At 36.8% G+C, this 20,930-nt stretch overlaps 1 protein-coding gene across 5 annotated transcripts in view; it reads left to right on the top strand.

Annotated features, from left to right (window-relative positions):
* LOC105475073 (zinc finger FYVE-type containing 16) overlaps positions 1-19,866 on the top strand; it is a 65,281-nt gene extending 45,415 nt beyond the window's left edge. For 3 of the 5 annotated variants that reach the window (XM_011730049.3, XM_011730048.3, XM_071098752.1), the window contains 5 exons: positions 629-709; positions 13,104-13,266; positions 14,102-14,207; positions 15,352-15,519; positions 17,978-19,866. In XM_011730049.3, the coding sequence (XP_011728351.2) occupies positions 629-709; positions 13,104-13,266; positions 14,102-14,207; positions 15,352-15,519; positions 17,978-18,136 (677 nt within the window). In that variant the 3' untranslated portion in view covers positions 18,137-19,866. Of the gene's footprint in view, positions 1-628; positions 710-13,103; positions 13,267-14,101; positions 14,208-15,351; positions 15,520-16,806; positions 16,986-17,977 lie in introns of all 5 variants that reach the window. The other 2 variants (XR_011624891.1, XR_011624890.1) reach the window with 2 other exon arrangements.
* Positions 19,867-20,930: the final 1,064 nt, after the last annotated feature.

Genomic DNA, 20,930 nt, shown 5'->3' with positions numbered 1-20,930 from the left:
GTAATATAGGCACAAACATTTAAAACAGTATAATACTCCATCAATTGTTAATAAAACCATTAAATTATTTAATAAATTTATTAATTTATTAAATATAAATTTATTTATTTATTTATTTATTTGAGACAGAGTCTCGCTCTGTCATCCAGGCTGGAGTGCAGTGGTGCGATCTCGGCTCACTGGAACCTCCACCTCCTGAGTTCCAGCAGTTCTACCTCAGCCTCCTGAGTGGCCAGGATTATAGGTGCCTGCCACCACTCCTGGCTAATTTTTGTATTTTTAGTAGAGACGAGGTTTCATCATGTTGGCCAGGCTGGTCAGGTGATCTGCCCTTGACCTCAGGTGATCCACCCTTGACCTCAGGTGATCCGCCCTTTTTGGCCTCCCAAAGTGCTGGGATTGAGCCACCAATCTGGTGGCATGAGCCACTGCATCCAGCCGCATTAACTTATTTTAATGTAATATTTTATCTCTCTTTTTTTTGTTTTTATAATTAGTTTTCTAGTGTAAGTTGTGTGGGTATAACATTTATTGAGTACTTATGTGCATATCCACATTCTGCATTTAACAAATGTGTAACATAAAAATGAGCAGTTTAAAACAAATAATTGTTGTATTTCTTGATCAGTGACAGGTGCAAGTTTTGTGGTATTCAATGGAGCTCTAAAAACATCTTCAGGATTTCTTGCTAAGTCCAGCATAGTTGAAGGTATGAATTTCATTTTTAATGATGTTTTAATGTAGAGTAATTTTTCTGTAACCTTTTAAAAATATATTTGATATTTACACAAGAACATATGTAAGTTATAAAGCACAGTACCACAAACTTATGAAATCAATCAGCACAAGAAGTAGACTTACCTCTCTCTTCTGCCTCTCCCCAGGAATTAGTGACTAGACTGAATACGGTGTTTATCATTCTCTTGCTTAATTGTTTTTTACTTTGTATATACATCTGCCTAAACAACATATTGTTTATGCTTATTTCAGAGATAAATAAAAGTGAAATCATTCTTCACATAGTTATGTGGAATTCCCTATTTTCATACATGAGTTTCTAAAATTTATGCATGTTGTTTCTTACAACTATAGCTTATTCATTTTAAATGCTATTAAATATTTTGTGAATGTATGACAATATATTCATCTCCTGATCATGAATTTCTGGGTTCTCTTCTAAGAATATATTCAAGAGTTTCTCTAAAATATATATGCAAGAGTGGAATTTATGGGCTAACAGATTAGTAAATGTTCACTTTACAAAGTTTTGCTAAGTTGCTTTCCAAATTGGTTGTACCAATTTACATTACCATCAGAATATATAAAATTTATGATTGGTCTACATTTTCTCCAAACATGATATTATCAGACTGCTTAATTTGTGTCAATCCTGTAGGTGTCTCTGAATATAGTCATAATTAGCATATCCCTACTTACTAATAAGCAGAGCATCCTATTACGTATTTATTGGACATGCATGTTGCCTCTTCTGTGAAATGTCTGTTCATATCTTTTGCCCTTTTTTCTATTGGATTGTGCATCTTTTTCTGACTGACTTGTAGTTACACAACTTTATGTATTTTATATTCCTCCTCTCCCATTTTTAGTGTCTTTTTAAATAGAAGTTGTCATTTTAATACAGTATAATTTATGACTCTTTTATGGCTAATGTTTTTTATTTAAGAAGTCTATGATATGGTTTTGAAAGATATTCTCCTATGTTGTCTTTGAAGATTTAAAGTTTTGCCTTTCACACTTAAGTCCCTAATTTATCTGGAATTTAATTTTGTGTGCTGTGTGAGGTAGAGAAATCCAGTGACTTTTTTTGTCATTTGAATAGGGGTTGATCCAGCATCAGATATTGAATTTTCCCTTTGCCCTAGTAATTGTTAATGCTATCTCTGTCACATAGCATGTTTTACTTGCACAATAATCCGTTTCTGGGCTATATATTCTTAGCTTTTGTTTTGTTTTAGTCCATTTGCTTAACTCTGTACCAATTCCATACTATTTTATTATTATTGTAAACATTTTCACTTTTACTATGAAAAAATCAAGCATGTATAAAAGCAAAAAAGGATAATATGATAAACATTAATGGAACCATCACCCACCTTTGACAATTATCAATTTATAGCCAATCCTACTTTATCCATACTCCTTACCTACTCTCCTCTCATTGTATTATTTTTATTATATCATTTCATTCACAAATAATATATATTTCTAAAAGAAAAAGTATTTTTTTAAGAAACGTAAGCACAAAACTACAGATTAGGCATTCCAAATCCAAAAATCTGAAATCTGAAATGCTTCAAAATCCTAAACTCTTTGAGCGCTGACATGACATTCTATAGAAAGTGCTCATTGGAGCATTTCAGATTTCACATTTCAATTTCAGATGCTCAACTGCCAAGTATATAATGCAAATATTCCAAAATCCAAAAAAAAAAATCTGAAATCTGAAACACTTTTGGCCCTGTGCACTTCTGATAAGGGACACCTGTATTATCACACATAAATGTTATATCAATAATTCCTGTATATCCAATCAGTAGTCACATTACCCCGATTTTCTCACTTCTTAAAATGTTCGTTCAAATCGGTATCCAAATAAGATCCAGTCACTGCAAATAATTATGTCTACTCTTTTAATTATGAGTATTTTCAGGGTTTTTTTTGGTGATTACTTCATCTTAATCAATTTGGGCTGCCGTAACAAAATACAACAGATTGAGTAATGTAAAAAACATATATTTATTTTCTCACAATTCTGGAGGCTAGAAGTCCCAGATCAAGGTGCCAACAAGGTTGCTTTCTGGTAAGGCTTGTCTCCTTGGCTTGTGGGTGGCTGTGTCCTTACATGGCCTTTTCTCTGTGTGCACTCTCAGAGCTCCGGTATCTCTTCTTCTTATAAGAACACTAGTCCTAGGCTGGGTATGGTGGGTCACGCCTGTAATCCCAGCACTTTGGGAGGCTGAGGCAGGTGGATCTTTTGAGGTCAGGAGTTTGAGCCTGGCCACCATGGTGAAACCCCATCTCGACTAAAAATACAAAAATTAGTTGGGCATAGTGGTGGGTGCCTGTGATCCCAGCTACTTGGGAGGGTGAGGCAGGAGAATCATATGAACCTGGGAGGCAGAGGTTGCAGTGAGCCGAGATCGTGCCATTGCACTCTAGCCTGGGTGACAGAGTGAGAGACTGTCTCAAAACAAACAAACAAACAAACAAAAAACAAAAAAACACCAGTCCTTTCAGATTAAGGCCTCACCTTTATGACTTTATTTAGCTTTAATTACCTCCTTAAAGGCCCAACTCCAAATACAGTTATATTTGGGGGTTAGGGCTTCAACATATGAATTCTGGGGGAACACAATTCTGTCCATACATTTAGATTTTCTAATTCTTTTTAAATCAATTATGTTAATATGTGGCTTTCTAAGTGTGTTAGTCCGTTTTCACACTGCTATGAAGAACTGCCTGAGACTGGGTAATTTACAAAGGAAGGAGGTTTAATTGGCTCACAGTTCAGTATGGCTGGGGAGGCTTCAGGAAACTTACAGTCGTGGTGGAAGGTGAAGGGGAAGCAAGGCACCTTCTTCACAAGGCAGCAGGAAGGAGAAGTGCTGAGTTAAGGGGGAAGAGCCCCTTATAAAACCATCAGATCTTGTGAGAACTCACTTGCTATCATTAGAACAGCATGGGGGAAACTGCCCCCATGATCCAGTTACCTCCACCTGGTCTCTCCCTTGACATGTGGGGATTAATGGGGATTACAATTCAAAATGAGATTTGGGTAGGGACACAAGGCCTAACTATATCATTCTTCCCCTGGCCCCTCCCAAATCTCATGTCCTCACATTTCAAGACACAAACATGTCTTTGCAACAGTCTCCCAAAATCTTAATACATTCCAGCATTAACCCAAAAGTCCAAGTCCAAAGTCTCATCTGAGACAAGGCAAGTCCCTTCTGCCTATGAGCTTGTAAAATCAAAAGCAAGTTAGTTACTTCCCAGCTACATTTAGGGTACAGGCATTGGGTAAATACATCCGTTCCAAATGTGAGAAATTGGCCAAAATGAAGGCACTACAGGCCCCGTGCAAGTCTGAAATCCAGCAGGGCAATCAAATCTTATACCTCTAAAATGATCTCCTTTGATACCATGTCTCACATCCAGGTCATGCTGATGTAAAAGGTGGGCTTCTACAGCCTTGGGCAGCTCTGGCCCTGTGGCTTTGCAGGGTACAGCCTCTCACAGCTGTTTTCATGTGCTGGCGTTGAGTGTCTGGCACTTTTCCAAGCACACAGTACGAGCTGTTGGTGGATCTACCATTCTGGGGTCTGGAGTATGGTTACCCTCTTCTCACAGCTCCACTAGGCAGTGCCCCAGTGGGGACTCTTTATGAGTGCTCCAACCCCACATTTCCCTTCTACATGGCCCTAGCAGAGGTTCTCCGTGAGGGCTTCACGCCTGCAGCAAACTTCTGCCTGGACCTCCAGGCATTTCCATGCATCCTCTGAAATCTAGGTGGAGGTTCCCAAACCTCAGTTCTTGACTTCTGTGCACCTACAGGCCCAACACCACCTGTAAGCCACCAAAGCTTGGGGCATGCACCCTTTGAAACAATGGCCTGAACTGTATGTTGGCCCCTTTAGCCATGACTGAGACACTGGGCACCAAGTCCTGAGACTACACAAAGCAGTAAGGCCCTGTACCCGGCCCACAAAACCATTTTTCCCTCCTAGACCTCCAGGCCTGTAATGGGAGGGGCTGTTGTGAAGGTCTCTGAGATGCCCTAGAGACATTTTCCCCATTGTCTTGGGGATTAATGTTTGGCTCCTCATTACTTATGCAAGTTTCTGTGACCAGGTTGAATTTCTTCTCAGAAAATGGGTTTTTCTTTATTGCATTGTCAGGCTGCAAATTTTCCAAACTTTTATGCTCTGCTTCCCATTTAAACATAAGTTTCAGTTCCAAAGTATCTCTTTGTGAATGCATAAAACTTAATGCTTTTTAGAGCCCCTAAATCACCTCTTGAATGCTTTGCTGCTTAGAAATTTCTTCTGCCAGATACCCTAAATTATCTCTCTCGAGTTCGAAGTTCCACAGATCTCTAGGGCAGGGGCAAAATGCTGCCAGTTTCTTTGCCAAAGCATAGCAACAGTCACCTTTATTCTCATTCCCAACAAGTTCCTCCTCTCTATCTGAGATCACCTCAGCCTGGACTTCATTGTCCATATCACTATCAGCATTTTGGTCAAAGCTATTCAACAAGTCGCTAGGAAGTTTCAGACTTTCCCACATCTTCCTCTCTTCTTCTGAGCCCACCAAACTGTTCCAACCTCTGCCTGATACGCAGTTCCAAAGTCACTTCCACATTTTCAAGTATCTTTATAGCAACACCCCACTCTGTGTGGTATCAATTTACTGTATTAGTCCGTTCTCATGCTGCTATATAAGGACATACCCGAGACTGGGTAATTTATAAAGGAAAGAGGTTTAATTGTCTCACAGTTCAGCACAGCCTCAGGAAACTTATGATCATGGCAGAAGGTGGGGAAGCAAAGCACCTTCTTCACAAGGCGGCAGGTAGAAGTGCTGAGCTAAGGGGAAGAGCCCCTTATAAAACCATCAGATCTTTCTAGAACTGTCTCGTTATCACAAGAACAGCATGGGGGAAACTGCCCCCATGATTCAGTTACTTCCACCTGTTCTCTCCCTTGACATGTGAGGATTATGGGGATTAGAATTCAAGATGAGATTTGGGTGGGGACACAAAGCCTAACCACATCACTAAGAATTTATCCATTTCATTTACGTTATCTAATTTGTTGGCATAGCATTCTTCGTAGTGCTCCCTTATAATCCTTTATTTCTGTGATGTTGGTAGTAATGTCCCCTCATTAATTGCTGATTTTAGTAATTTGAATCTTCTTTTTTTCTTGGTTATTCTAGTAAAGGTTTGTCAATTATATTTTGTTTCTCTGTTCCTTCCCTACTGTTTTTTTGTGTTAGATATTTTTTTTGTATTAGATATTTTCTAGTGTGCCATTTTAATTCACTTGTCATTCCTTTTAATATATATTTTTTAGTTATTTAATAGGCATTACAGTTAATACCTAAATGTTTAACAATATAATTCAGATAAATACCAATCTAATTTCCATAGTATATAAAAAGTTTACTTCTGTTTATAATTTCCTCTCTCCTCCTTTGTGTTGTTATTGCCATACAAACTACGTGTTTATACATTATGTGCCCATCAACACTGATTTATAATTATTGATTTATGCAGATGTTTTTTAAATGAGAAGAGGAAAGAGTTACAACCCAAAATACATTTGTGTTCTTATATATTAACCTATGTAGTTACCTTACCTATTCTTTTATTCATGTGCATTCCAGTTACTGTCTAGCATCCTTTTATTTAAGTGTGAGGGACTCCCTTTAGTATTTCTTGTACTTGAGATGCGCCAGCAACACGTTTTCTGTTTTTGTTTATATGGGAATGTGCTAATTTCTTCTTCATTTTTGAAGGAGAGTTTTGCTGGATGTAGACTTTCTGGTTAATAATATTTTTCATTTAGTACTTTGAATATGTCTTTCCACTGTCTTCTGGCCTCCGTGGTTTCTTTTTTTTTTTTTTTTTCCTTTTCTTTCTTTCTTTTTTTTTGAGACAGGATTTAGCTTTGTCACCCTGGCTGGAGTACAGTGGCATAATCACAGCTCACTACAGCCTTGACTCTTGGGCTCAAACGACCCTCCCATCTCAGCCTCCTGAGTAGCTGGAACTACAGACATGTACCACCATGTCTAGCTAATTTTTTTCTATTTTTTGTAGAGACAGGGTCTCACTATGTTGCCCAGGCTGGTCTCAAACTCCTGGGCTCAAACATTCCTCCTGCCTCACCCTCCCAAAGCATTGGAATTGTAGGCATGAGCCACTGTGCCTGGCCTCTACATAGTTTCTGATTAGGAAGTCAGCAGTTAATTTTATTTGAAATCCTTTGTATGTCATGATTTGCTTTGTTGCTGCTTTCATGTCACTCTTTGTCATTCACAATTTGACTATGATGTGTTTAGGGCTGGATCCCTTTGCGTTTATAGTGTACTTGGAATTCTTCGTGATTCTTAGATGTTCAGATTAGTGTTTTTCATTATGCATATATTGGTATTCTTTTTTTTTTTTTTTTTGAGATGGAGTTTCCCAGTTGTTGCCCAAGCTTGAGTGCAATGGCGCGATCTTGACTCACTGCAACCTCCGCCTCCTGGGTTTAAGCGTTTCTCCTGCCTCAGCTTCCCATTAGCTGGGATTACAGGCGCCCACCACCACGCCCAGCTAATTTTTTGTACTTTTAGTAGAGACAGGGTTTCACCATGTTGGCCAGGCTGGTCTCGAACTCCTGACCTCAGGTGATCCACCTGCCTCAACCTCCCAAAGTGCTGGGATTACAGGCATGAGCCACTCTGCCCAGCCGCATATGTTGGTATTCTTGATGATATACCCACAACGTCTCTGAGGGTCTGTTCATTTTTCTTCTTTTTTCTTCCTGTTCATCAGACCAGGTAGTCTTAGTTGTTCTCTTTTCAAATTCACAAATTCTTCTGCCTAATCAAATCTGTTGTTGAACCCCACTAGTGAAGTTTTCATTTTAACAGTAATTTTGAACTCCAGAATTTGTATTTTTTTCTTATAATTTTGTAATTTATATCATTTCATTGATACTCTGTTTGGTTAGACATCATTCTCATACTTTCTTTGATTCTTTAGACATAGTTTCCTTTAGTTGTCTGAGCATATTTACAATAATTGATTTATACCCTTTGTCTAGTAAGTGTAATGTCTTTGTTTCCTTACGGACAGTCTCTGTTACTTGCTTTTCCCTTCGTATATAGGCCATGTTTTCCTATTTCTTTGGATAAAAGGGTTTCCTATAAAGCTCTGTAACTGAGATACTATGGAGGATGACATTAGTGAAAGTTGCCACACTGAAAACCTCAAAAAATACTCTGCCCCATAAAAGGAATGAGGAAACTGGCAAAGAATCAGAAGCAACTCTTTCAGAACTCTGGAAACTAACCAAAAGTTTATAGCAATTGGGGATGGTTTATTAAAGAAAAAATGACAGAATCTTGGTAAGAATAGCAAGCTTTCTGTTATTTTAACTTGCCCTATACCTATCCTCTCTTCTGCAGCACAGCAGAATCCTTGAAAACCAGCAGGCTTATAGCCAATGGTGGGGGCAGTAAGGGGTTGGAGCTCCTTCAAAAACTTACTATCAGATGGTTGTCATTATTTGACTTCTCAGGTGGTTTCCTGGAAGACCCTACTTACAAGGCTGTTTTACTTGTCCTGACTCTAAGCTTACCCAGTGGGAAAAATCTTTTCTCAGGGAGCATTTGTCAAAATGGAATGATTATGCATACAGCAAGTATTTAACCAGCCTCTGTGGTTAAATAGAGCTGTGGATAACAATTGAGGCAAACAACAGGTAAATCTAAAGGTTAAAAGTAAAAGCTGGAGAATGCTATGTTGGTAAGGGGTCACATGCAAGTTGCAAGTACAAGGCTGTGCACATGCCCAGGAAAGACCTGGAAAGGTCCTATGTGTCCACCTCAGATGGACCTTGAGCCTCTGCACAAGCAGGAAGTGATAGCCAAGGTAGAGTTGTCCACTGCCTGACTTGAATGTTGAAGGCATGCCCTAACAAGCACATAGACCTTCCAGCAAAGACTAGGATAGTTATTGGTTTCAGGCATTTAAGGATATCTCAGTTCAATAATTAGACAACTAATAAGCTAACTCAGCAGAGACTTATATGTATGACAAAGAATGCAGATTTTACAGAATTAGTTCAAAAAAGCCACATAACAACAAACAGCAACAAAAACAAACTGTGGAGAAGACAAAATCTGATTTCCAGGGTTGCCTCATTAATTACTTAAAATGTCTAATTTTCAACATAAAATTGCCAGATATGCAAAGAAACAGGAAAATATGGTCTATACGTGAAGGGAAAAGCAAGTAACAGGAACTGTCCCTAAGGAAACAAAGACATTACACTTACAAGACAAAGGGTGTAAATCAATTATTTAAAATACGTTCAGACAACTAAAGGAAACTCTGTCTAAACAACCAAAGGAAAGCATGAGAATGATGTCTAACCAAACAGAGTATCAATGAAGTAATAGAAATGATAAAATTGTAAGAAAAATATATAAATTCTGGAGTTCAAAATTACAGCAATTAAAATGAAAACTTCATGGTGGCATGCACCTGTACCCCAAGCTACTCAGGAGGCTGATGGCACCCATATGCTTTATTCTTCTTTTCAGTAGTGTCCTGGCCAGTGTAAATCCTTCGATTTTTCATATTAATTTTAGAATCAACTTGTCAGGTTTACAAAAGGTCCATGGGAATTTTTATTTGGGGTTGCATTAAATCATTAGCTTAATTTTGAGAAAATTGGCATATTTTCCATTTTCAGTGTTCCTATCCATATAGTAGACTCTCACCTTATTTCAAATCTACAGTTATGTGTTGCTTAGTGATGGGGATACATTCTGAGAAACGTTTCATTAGGCAATCTTGTCATTGTGCAAACTTCACAGAGTGCACTTACACAAACCTAGATGGTATAGCCTAGTGCATACCTAGGCTATATGGTATAGCCAATTGCTCCTAGTTTGGAAACCTGTACGGCATGTTACTGTTCTGAATATGGTAGACAATTATAATATGATGGCATTTGTGTATCTAAACATATCTAAACACAGAAAAGGCACAGTAAAAAATACTGTATTATAATCTTATGGGATTACTGTTGTATATGTGATCCCTCATTGACTGAAATGTTTTGTGGTATGTGACTTTATGACTTTTGGTTTAGGCCTTGTATATATTTTCTTGATTTATTCCTTTACCTTATAGATTTTATTGCTGATGTAAATAGTATCTTATTAAATTAAAATTGTAATCTGTTTCTGGTATGTAGAAATAAATTTATCTCTGCATTTTTAAACTTATATTCAGCTACATTATATACTCTTATTTATAATAATTTATCTGTAGATTCTTTTAGACTTTTCTGTGTAGCTAAAATTATATAATCAAATTGTGTAATTTTGCTTTTTTCTTTGCAATTCTTATGCTCTTTATTTATTTATTTTGGTTACTGACTGGGACTCTTAATATAATAGAAGCAATAATCGTAAGCACACCTGTCTGGATCCATGTTTATCATTAATACCTTTTAAGAAGTGAACTTTTATGATTCATTTTTATGTGCCATATCTGTCACTCTGATAATGGAATTTGAGATATCCAAATATTTTTCCTCTTATTTCTTTTCTGTCTCTTTCTTTCTTTTTTTTTTTTTTGAGACTCATTCTCACCCAGGATCTCATTCTTACCCAGGTGGGAGTGCAGTGGCATGATCATGGCTCACTGCAGCTTCAACCTCCCAGGCTCAGGCAGTCCTCCCACCTCAGCCTCCTGAGTAGCTAGGACTACAGGCACACACTACCACACCTGGCTATTTTGTTTTGTTTTGTTTTTTTGTAGAGACAAGGTCTCACTATGTCGTGCAGGCTGGGGCTTGAACTCCTGGGCTCCAGCGATCCTCCCATCTCAGCCTCTGAGTAGTTGGGATTACAAGCACATGCCACCATGCTTGGCTAATTAAAAAAAAAAGATTGTAAAGATGAGGACTTCCTATGTTGTCCAGGCTGGTCTCAATCTCCTGGACTCAAGTGATCCTCCCACCTCAGCCTCCCCAAAATACTGGGATTACAGGTGTGAGCCATTGGCATCAGTCTGTTTTTGAGATACCATCTTTATATTTGTTTTTTATCAGCTTAACTATGTGTGCCTAGATCCCAGTCTCTCTTCTTCTAGGACTCTGTCACTGTGTGTGTGTGTGTGTGTGTGTGTGTGTGTGTGTGTGTGTGTGTGTCTGTGTATGCAAATATATGTACGTGTGTGTTAGATTGTTTTGTGTCATCCCATAGATTCTTGATGCTGTGCCCATTTTTTCTTCAATGTTTTTTCTTTGTGTTCTTCAGATTGGATACTTTTCTTTATTTATTCTGATTTTTCTTTATTTTCTCCAGTTCTTTTTTTGCCTTCTTTAGTCTACTGTTAAGTCTCTCCTTTGAGGTTTCAGTTTTAGTTAGATTGTACTTTCCTGTTCCAGAATTTCTTTTTGTTTCTTTTTCCAGTTGGTATTTCTCTCAAGATTTATTATACATTTATTTAGCCCATATTTGCTTTTTATTCTTTGAATGTGTTTCCTGTAGGTCTTTGAATATACATACATATATATGTGTGTTTGTGTGTGTGTGTGTGTGTGTGTATATTTTTTTTGAAATGGAGTCTCACTCTTTTGCCCAGACTGGAGTGCAGTGGCGCGATCTTGGCTCACTGGAAGCTCCACCTCCCGGGTTCACGCCATTCTTCTGCCTCAGCCTCCCGAGTAGCTGGGACTACAGGCGTCTGCCACCTCGCCCGGCTAATTTTTTGTATTTTTAGTAGAGACAGGGTTTCACCGTGTTAGCCAGGATGGTGTCGATCTCCTGATCTCATGATCCGCCCGCCTTGGCCTCCCAAAGTGCTGGGATTACAGGCATGAGCCACTGCTCCCAGCCTGTCTTTGAATATATTTATTATAGCTCTTTTAAAATTTTTACATGCTTAATTGGCCATCTTGAAGTTGGCTTCAGTTGCCGAAGGGGTCACATTTTCTCATTTCTGTCTAGTAATTTTTTTTTTTTTTTTTTTGAGACGGGCTCTCACTCTGTTGCCCAGGCTGGAGTACAGTGGTACAGTCATAGCTCACTGCAGCCTTGAACTCCTGGGCTAAGTGATCCTCCTGCATCAGCCTCCCGAGTAGGTGGGACTGCAGGTGCACACCACCACACCTGGCTAATTTTTGAATGTTTTGTAGAGATGGGGTTTCACTGTGTTGTCCAGGCTGGTCTTGAACTCCTGGCCTTAAGAGATACTCCCTCCTTGGCCTCCCCAAGCACTGGGATTACATTTGTGAGCCACCACACCTGGCCTGTCTAGTAATTTTTGGTTGTGTATTTGTCATTGTTACATGCTTTAGAAACTAGATTCTAATTACATTTTGCTGAAGAAGGTTTGTTTATGTTTTAGTAGGCAGTTTCATGGTTGATAACCTTGACATTGTATAGATTTGATTTTTCACTTTATTAAGATGGATTTGTAGAAATCCTAAGGTGTTTCCCAGTCCCCACTAATTTGACAGTACTCAGTCTTCAAATCTATTTTGCCTATAGATTTTGTAAGGGCTTCGTTTTGGCTTGTCTACAATGTTTGTTAATCAGGTGTTAATAAAGTCTATTCACTTTGGTTGGTCCACATGACCAAATTCCCCAACATTATTTAACTTCTATTATCTCCATTCTGTTCCCCATGCTATAACACTACGCTATGTTTAAGCCTCATCTAGTCTCACTCTTGTTATTGTGTCCCCAGTTCTAGTCCAAAGACTTCAAAGTCTTCCATGCAGTTTTCTAGTGCCCCACTCTTAAGTGTCCTGACTGCAGATTCTAGGCTTCACCCAACTCTTTATCTCTGAGTTCTCAGCCAATAGGGCCATTGTAGACTTAGTGGGTCACCTTGAAGAAATTATCCCCAGGCAGAGAGCCCAGGGCAGAGAGTAAGGGCTCTCTGTCTGGGAATAATTTCCTCTCTGTGCCTGGAGATAACTGTGGGCTTAACCTCTTCAGATTCCCTCTAGGGATCTCAGTATTGCACTGCCTATTGTCCAGAACCTAAAAACAGTTATCTCATATATTTTATCTAGTCTTAGGGTTGGTTGTCATGAAAGGGCTATCTGGTACGAGTTATTTCATCATAGCCAGAAGCAGAAATTCTCATCTTTGTTTCAACCTTAAAAAAAAATTCTTAACTTTGCAAAATACTTATTTCCTAGTGGAAAACAACCATTAAGATGATTAGCAAATGATTTAAAACTTGAATCTTACACAGAACATATTTTGGTAGCAAATTTTATGGCTTAGATATACACATTGGTATTTGGCAAAATAAATGTGAAACTTACTCTCATTTCTAGATGGCTTAATGGTACAAATAACTCCAGAGACCATGAATGGCTTGCGGCTAGCCTTACGAGAGCAGAAAGACTTTAAAATTACATGTGGGAAAGTTGATGCAGTAGACCTGAGAGAATACGTGGATATCTGCTGGGTAGATGCTGAAGAAAAAGGAAACAAAGGGTAGGAATTTTTAAATTCTAAAATATAATTGATTTGAAGGGAAGTGCAGGATTAAAACATCCTATTAATAAAATTAAGTATTTTATGAACGAATCAATTTTTATACCATCAATTTAAATACCTTTACTCAAATTAATGAATGCAATCTGTTTTTCAAACATGTACCTAACTAGCTTCATAAATGGTGGTGTGGTTTTTGGGCCAGGATGGTCTATTTGGGAGGGGCTTGATGATGAAACATCCATTGTGTACCAGTGTGGGCTTGATGCCACAGCTGAGAAAGGCAAGACACTTTTTCTTTCAGATGGTACCTATTTTTGTCACATAAGTAAAAGATTCCCTTTGGAAGATATATACTGTATTATTTTGATTCACTATAAATGCAAACAACTGAATTTAATAATATTTACATTAGAGGCCTTACAGATTATTACTGCCACTCCTTCCTCTCTTCAGTTACCCATTTTCTTTCTTTTTTTGAGATTGGCTAAGGGGTCTGGAGCAAAGAAGGAAGAAGAGGGCTGAAGGATTCCAAAACAGAGTTTTTGAATTCATGAGGCAGCTTTTTTATTAGACTATCTAAGGTATTTTAAACTTCAGGTCTGAATTGGGCATATGAAAAAGGAGATATAATTTATTGATGAACAAAAAAAGATTACTACACAATCAAGAAATCTTGGTAAATGAATATGAACTACAGATTTAATTATTTTGTATATAATGGAGATATCTTCTTTTATATTTTTTCTCTTATTCCGTCTGTTCACATCTAATAATTCATTTCAAAAAACACATTAGTGCCAATAATTCTATTGTATTATGTTTTATTTCATAGTGTTACCAGTTCAGTGGATGGAATGTCATTACAAGGATTTCCAAGTGAAAAAATAAAACTGGAAGCAGATTTTGAAACTGATGAGAAGATTGTAAAGTGTACCGAGGTAGCTAAGGAAGAAGGTCCCTTTACATGCTGTGTTTCAGTATGATTTTTGTTCTTTGGAGATTGTGCATACTCAATCTCTAAATATTTATGCATAGCTTATTATACTTTTTATGCTACACTTTGAGACACACACATTTCCACCCCAGACTTTTATACACCAGAATTGGATTTCCATAGGGTTAGTTCAGGCTATCAAATGGTGGTACTGCCTACCATCTGTGTTGGCAGCATTGCCATCTTAGTACTGTAATTAATGTTACTTGACCATATTTTCATTTTCCTCAGATATTATGAAAAATAAGATATTTTATGGTCATTTATTTATAATCAGCATTCACATATGAAAGTTATTTTTTCATGCTTTAGTATTTTCTTTAAATTAGAGGATATGAAACTATAGACCCCCAACTCCTTAGTCTACCTCCTTATTCCCCCTCATATTTATTTCTTATGCATTCTTTGTGATTTTATTACATGTGCAAAATAGAACCTATAGAGAATGTAGGCACAATGGAACATGATTTGTTTTATCTTAACTTCATATAGGTGTTCTTTACAGGATAGACTCATACTGATTTTTTTTTTTTTTTTTTTGAGACAGAGTCTCGCTTAGTCGCCCAGGCTGGAGTGCAGTGGCGCGATCTCGGCTCACTGCAAGCTCCGCCTCCCGGGTTCACGCCATTCTCCTGCCTCAGCCTCCCGAGTAGCTGGGACTACAGGCGCCCGCCGCCTCGCCCGGCTAATTTTTTGTATTTTTAGAGACGGGGTTTCACAGTGTTAGCCAGGATGGTCTCGATCTCCTGACCTTGTGATCCGCCCGCCTCGGCCTCCCAAAGTGCTGGGATTACAGGCGTGAGCCACCGCGCCCGGCCGACTCATACTGATTTAATAAGGCTTTCCTTGCTACAAATTAACTTCAGGCAAAAATTGCTGAGACGTTTCCATATTTACCATAACTTTTGGTTTTATGTTTTTACTTATAGTACAGATCAAGCTATTGATATTGAATTCTCACAACTAATGATTTTCGTGGTACTTTACATTGGAATTTAATTAAACTTGAATTGAAAGCAGCAATTGTTGCATTTTAAAGTTACTTTTAATTTTAATCATGACTTGTTGCCTAATTAAATATATTTCAGGTGTTCTACTTTCTAAAGGAACAGGATTTATCTATTTTATCAACTTGTTATCAGTTTGCAAAAGAAATAGCCATGGCTTGTAGTGCTGCCCTGTGCCCTCACCTGAAAACTCTGAAGAGTAATGGGATGAATAAAATTGGACTCAGAGTTTCCACTGACACTGATATGGTGAGGCCTGTTTTTGTGATGTATTTTTGAAATGAATGTATTGCATATTAAAATAGTGAAGTTTTTCTTCAACCTTTTGAGATGAAAGAGAATGAAAATTGTTGAGCATCAAATGTGTGCTACACACTTCACATATATTATCTGTATTAATCTCCACAACAGGGGTCAGCAAACTTTTTTCATAAAAGGACAGACAGTAACTATTTTGGACATTGTAGGCAGTATGGTTTCTTTCACAACTACTCAACACTACCGTTATATTGGGAAAGCAGCCATTCACAGTATGTAAACAAATAAGTGTGGCTATGTTCCAGTGAAATTTTGTTTACCCAGTGGGGCCAAGTTTGGCCTGTCCATAGTTTACTGAACCCTTCTCCATGACTACTCTGCCTTTTATAGGTAGGTTTTTAAATTTACTTATTCTGATTAGATTCTATATGTACGTGACTTAAAATCTTAAAAGTCTAAAAGTGTATATATAACAGGACCACCTCACTGAATATTTGCAGAGAGCAGCATTCACACTGTATTCTATGTAACTGGTGGACTCAAGATAATAACTCCAGACTACAATGTAAATGGTTCCCAGTAGAGTTGTATAAGGCAACAGCCTTGGAAATGTCTTTCCTACTGTTGACATCCAACCCATCAGTTCACCTCCATACTTTTCTTTATCCTCCCTCTCCGGCCAAGCAATCAGTGTTACTCATTTCTTATGTATTCTTTGTGATTTTATGCATGTACAAGCAAATAAGTGTGTGTCCTCCTTTTTCATCTCCCCCTTTTACAGATTTTTTACCTTCTTTAATATATCTTAAAGGTATTAGTACTAGTATACATTTTTTTTAAAGTGACATAGTAGTTGATTATATAAATGTACCATAATTTATCTAACTCGTTATTCGTGCATATTTGATATATGTTGATAGACATTCAGGTTGTCCACAATATTTTGCTTTTACATAGTATAAGTATATCTATAAGAAGAATTCTGAGTAGAATTTCCAGGCCTGAGTATATACTCAATAGATGTTACCATATTATCTCATATAGAGGTTATGTCAATTTATATTTATTTTCTCCAGCAATTTGTGAGAGCTCTTTTCCCCCACATCCTTTTTTTGAGACAGAGTCTCATTCTGCCACCCAGGCTAGAGTGCAGTGGCATGATTTTGGCTCACTGCAGCCTCTACCCTCTGGGTTCCGGCAGTTCTCCTGCCTCAGCCTCCCAAGTAGCTGGGACTACAGGCATGTGCCACCACACCTTGCTAATATTTGTATTTTTAGCAGACATGGGGTTTCACCATGTTGGCTGGACCAGTCTTGAACTCTTGACCTCACGTGATCCGCCCACCTTGGCCTCCCAAAGTGCTGGGATTATAGATGTGAGCCACGGCACCTGGCCTCCCCCACATCCTTATCAAAGAAGTATATAATCAAACTTTTGAACTTGGACAATTTGATAGGTAAAAAATAATACCGCGTTACTATTAATATTATTACTTTTTAAAGAGATGGGGTCTCACTGTGTTTCCCAGGCTGGTCTTGAACTCCTGGGCTCAAGCAATTCTCCTGCCTCGGCCTCCCAAAGTGTTGGGATTATAGGTGTGAGCCACCACGCCTGGCCCCCGGTGTTATTTTAATGCATATTTCTCTTAACAAGGAGTGATAATCATTTTGCATGTAAAAACAATTGGTTTTTCTTTCAACTTTCAGTTCAAATCTGTTAGGAAAATATTTCTAATTTTTTAGGAATAGGAATATTTATTTTCCTAACAGATTTGAACTGAAAGTTCTCTTTCTGACATCCAAGTAACTCTTTCCAACATCCAATATAGATTTTCAAATCAGACTTCATTAGAATAGTTAATCTAAACATGGGTGAGTTCATATGCTGAAGGTTTGCTTTTCTTCAGCCAGGATATGTTTTACTCATAGTTCTCACTGGAAAAGGGGTTTTGTTTTTATCTCACTATTAAAAGCCCTCTTTTCAAGGAAGCACCCACTATTTGTTATTTGAGTAAGCACTGTAAATTTTTTTTTAGCTAAATGTATTAAAATGTAATTTGCACCAACGTTAGAGTCTAATATTAAATATTATTGCAATAACAAATTTGAAATTTAAGTATTTTTAATACCATGGGGTTTTTAATTTAAGTAGTGTCGGCAGTTATTCAAAGCTTAATCCCTCTAATTTGTTTATGTGTTCATTTAGAGGAAACATAAAGTATGACATAGTGGAATTTTATATTTATGATATATGGGGAGGGACAATTATAGTTTATCTATTAGACAGACAAAAGATACAGGAGAATGTAGAATTTTTAAAATAAATATATCAATATTTTATTTAACATGCTTGAACTGATATTTTAAAATATTTCACTTATTTTATATTCACATTCTGAGCTAGACAAGATTGTTCATTTTCTTATCAAGATGTTTTTTTTTTTTCCAGGTTGAATTTCAGGCAGGATCTGAAGGCCAACTTCTGCCTCAGCATTATCTAAATGATCTTGATAGTGCTCTGATACCTGTGATCCATGGTGGGACCTCCAACTCTAGTTTACCATTAGAAATAGAATTAGTGTTTTTCATTATAGAACATCTTTTTTAGTGAAAGAATGTGCCGTATTACATATTGCAACCTGATTTGTTAAAACTAACTCCAGCACTAAAGCTGAAATGCCACAAACACTAAAAGTATAAATATGTCTGATTTTTGAAACACATAAGCTTTACTCTTTAGGCAGGAATGATCTTTTCAAATCATTAGCACAATATTTAAATATCTAAAAATTTAAGAGATCCATACTTTTTGAAGCTTTACAATTAATTTAAGTACTAAAAAGACAAAGATTTCTTCTAAGAAATTTGTAGCATTTACTGTGTTATTTAAATGCTAAGCCAAAGTATCTGCACTTAGGTATACCTCTTTATGCCAATAATGATTTTAATGAGGCTCTTTTCAGATGTAACCTTATGAAGGAAATATCTGTTTTGTGTATATGCCAGTTAGAATACTGGTTTCTAAAGTCTGTCAAAATTGTATTTCAGTGGCACAAAAACCAGTTTCGAGATCTTAGACTTATAATTCTTTGAATAAAGCTGATAACTTATTTGTATAATTGGAGTGGAGACCTACCTCCATAATTAGATTAACTCTTTTTGGATTAAAATCAGAATTTTGCCTTTTTTCTTCTCAAATTATTACATATGTATGTATTATATATCCATATATATAGTTTTTCCTGATTAAATGGATATTAAAATAATTGTGGGTGCTTCAGGACTTTTTGCTTCTATATTTAAGTATATTGTTTTTATAGCAAGAACATATTCTGAATGTGTTTTATAAATCTTTAATAATTTATATATAGGTAATATTTTTGTATCACAGTGCATTATTTTTTTCCTCCTTTCCTTCCAAAGTATACCACTGTATTTACCACTTCTAAGAGTGACTGACGACAGGCCAGATGACCCTTGAAGTAGTCATTATGTAGCAATAAATGAAGCCTGAAACAGGTTTTTTTACTTCCACTTTAATCCTTAGAAATTTCTTGGCAACTCAGCATATTTTCACTGACACCAATGTATAAGTATAAATTTAAATGAACTAATTACTTTTGCATATTTTAAATTCTTTATATGGTAGTTATTTTTTATAACAGGATATTAACATAAGTTAAATCCTATGTATTTGAAATTGTTACAGAGCTTTCCTCTTCAAACATCAAAAAAGTGGGGGGCATACTGTAGTCCTGTCATTTATGTAAAAAATTTAATCATTATTTTGATGCTTTAAATATTCTTATGTGTAATATGTTTTTGTATCAAAAACACTGATATATTTCAAGAAAAATAAATTATGTTAAATAGCCCTGTTTTAAGAAAAATATTTATGAAGCATCTCAACTTGAAGATCAAGTCAAAGTTATAACTCAGGATCTGAGGTCTCAAGCTAGGAGAGACTGAGAATTTTAATCAGTTTGGGCATATAGTTTGGACTGAATCACATCTGTAGTACTAGCCAAAGACAATTTGGAGGAGAATATCAGCCTTCTGGAAGTAGCTACTTCATGAACAATGTAAAGTGTTGCAGATATTCACTAAAATGACAACCTGTTATAATTTGTGAAATGTATTGAAATGGTGTAAGATGCAAACAATTGCATATCAAACCCAATTTATGTTTTCTTAATATAGTGTGTGTATTCTGCCGTGTAAGTAACTGCACAGTCTTAAAGTAACCAAATGGTAGAGGGCTGTTCCATGATGGAATAGCTTTGGATTTGTTTTCTTAAAATCTCTACATTCAATAAAAATTGGAATTACGTGCCTGAAGTTTGGAGGCACATTTTGAAGTATTCTTTGTAGATATATAGTATGTTTCTGAATGTTACTTATTTGGTCATTGGTACGTAATTTGAAATTTTAATTTTTTAAGAGTGAAGAAATAGAATAGTTCTTTGTACTCAGTCTGCAATGATCTATTTTTGGCTTATGTCTTTTAATACTACTCTCTTTCTCTGAATTTTGAAATATGAAGTAAAAGTTAGCCCATCTGTTTTATGCAGCTGTTCAACAAACTTTGTGTGTTTTTATACTTGCTACATGCAGAGCACTTTACCAGGTTTCTAAGCAAAAATTTCTAAAAATGATTAATTGTTCTGGCAGAATTAGACATAGTTCTTTATCAACATTTATGGATTCCATGCCACAAGTAGTATGCGCTTAAGTGCAGAGTATGACAACAAAAAGAGTAGGATTTGGCCATGTAGGAACAAAGATTCAATTGTGGGAAACTTCCTGTTTCTGAAAATTGCATGCTTGGATATTTACATCATGTTCCTGTTGAAAACAATTCCTGATTAAAATACAAGAATAATCTTAAAACATCAAAGAGATTTTCCAGACAATAAGGAATGCCTAGTCCAAAAGTAAAGAGAATAAGAGAAGCGAGCATGGATCCTTACTCTGACAACCTTATGAGTGAGGGGGACAGAAATTAAAGTTCAGGGCCCATATAAGGTGATGCATATAACAGGAGACCCTCCACACAATAGGCTGAGATCCCCAAATAGTTTCACCTTTAGGATGATAATGAATCAGAGGTGGAAGAATCAATGTAAAAGAACAGGCAAGTTTAGAATTGCCCCAGTGATCTAAAGAATCTTAAGCACTGAACTTCCTTTAAGGTGTTCCCACACTAGTAATGCCTCCGGGTGACAGAGAAAGTAAAATGTAAATACTTTCCATGGAAAAGTAATTTCACTGTAGTCCTCAAATTACTTTTCAAATATGTCTAGTAACACATAGTAAAAAATAAGTAGTCATATAAGGAAACTAGATTACAGAGGCAAGAATTACTTGAAGCAATGAAAACTCACAGATGTAGTATTAGATTT

Source organism: Macaca nemestrina, chromosome 6 (assembly GCF_043159975.1).
Source record: "Macaca nemestrina isolate mMacNem1 chromosome 6, mMacNem.hap1, whole genome shotgun sequence".
NCBI classification, from domain to species: Eukaryota; Metazoa; Chordata; class Mammalia; order Primates; family Cercopithecidae; genus Macaca; species Macaca nemestrina.
This window is presented reverse-complemented; position numbering and strand designations above follow the sequence as displayed.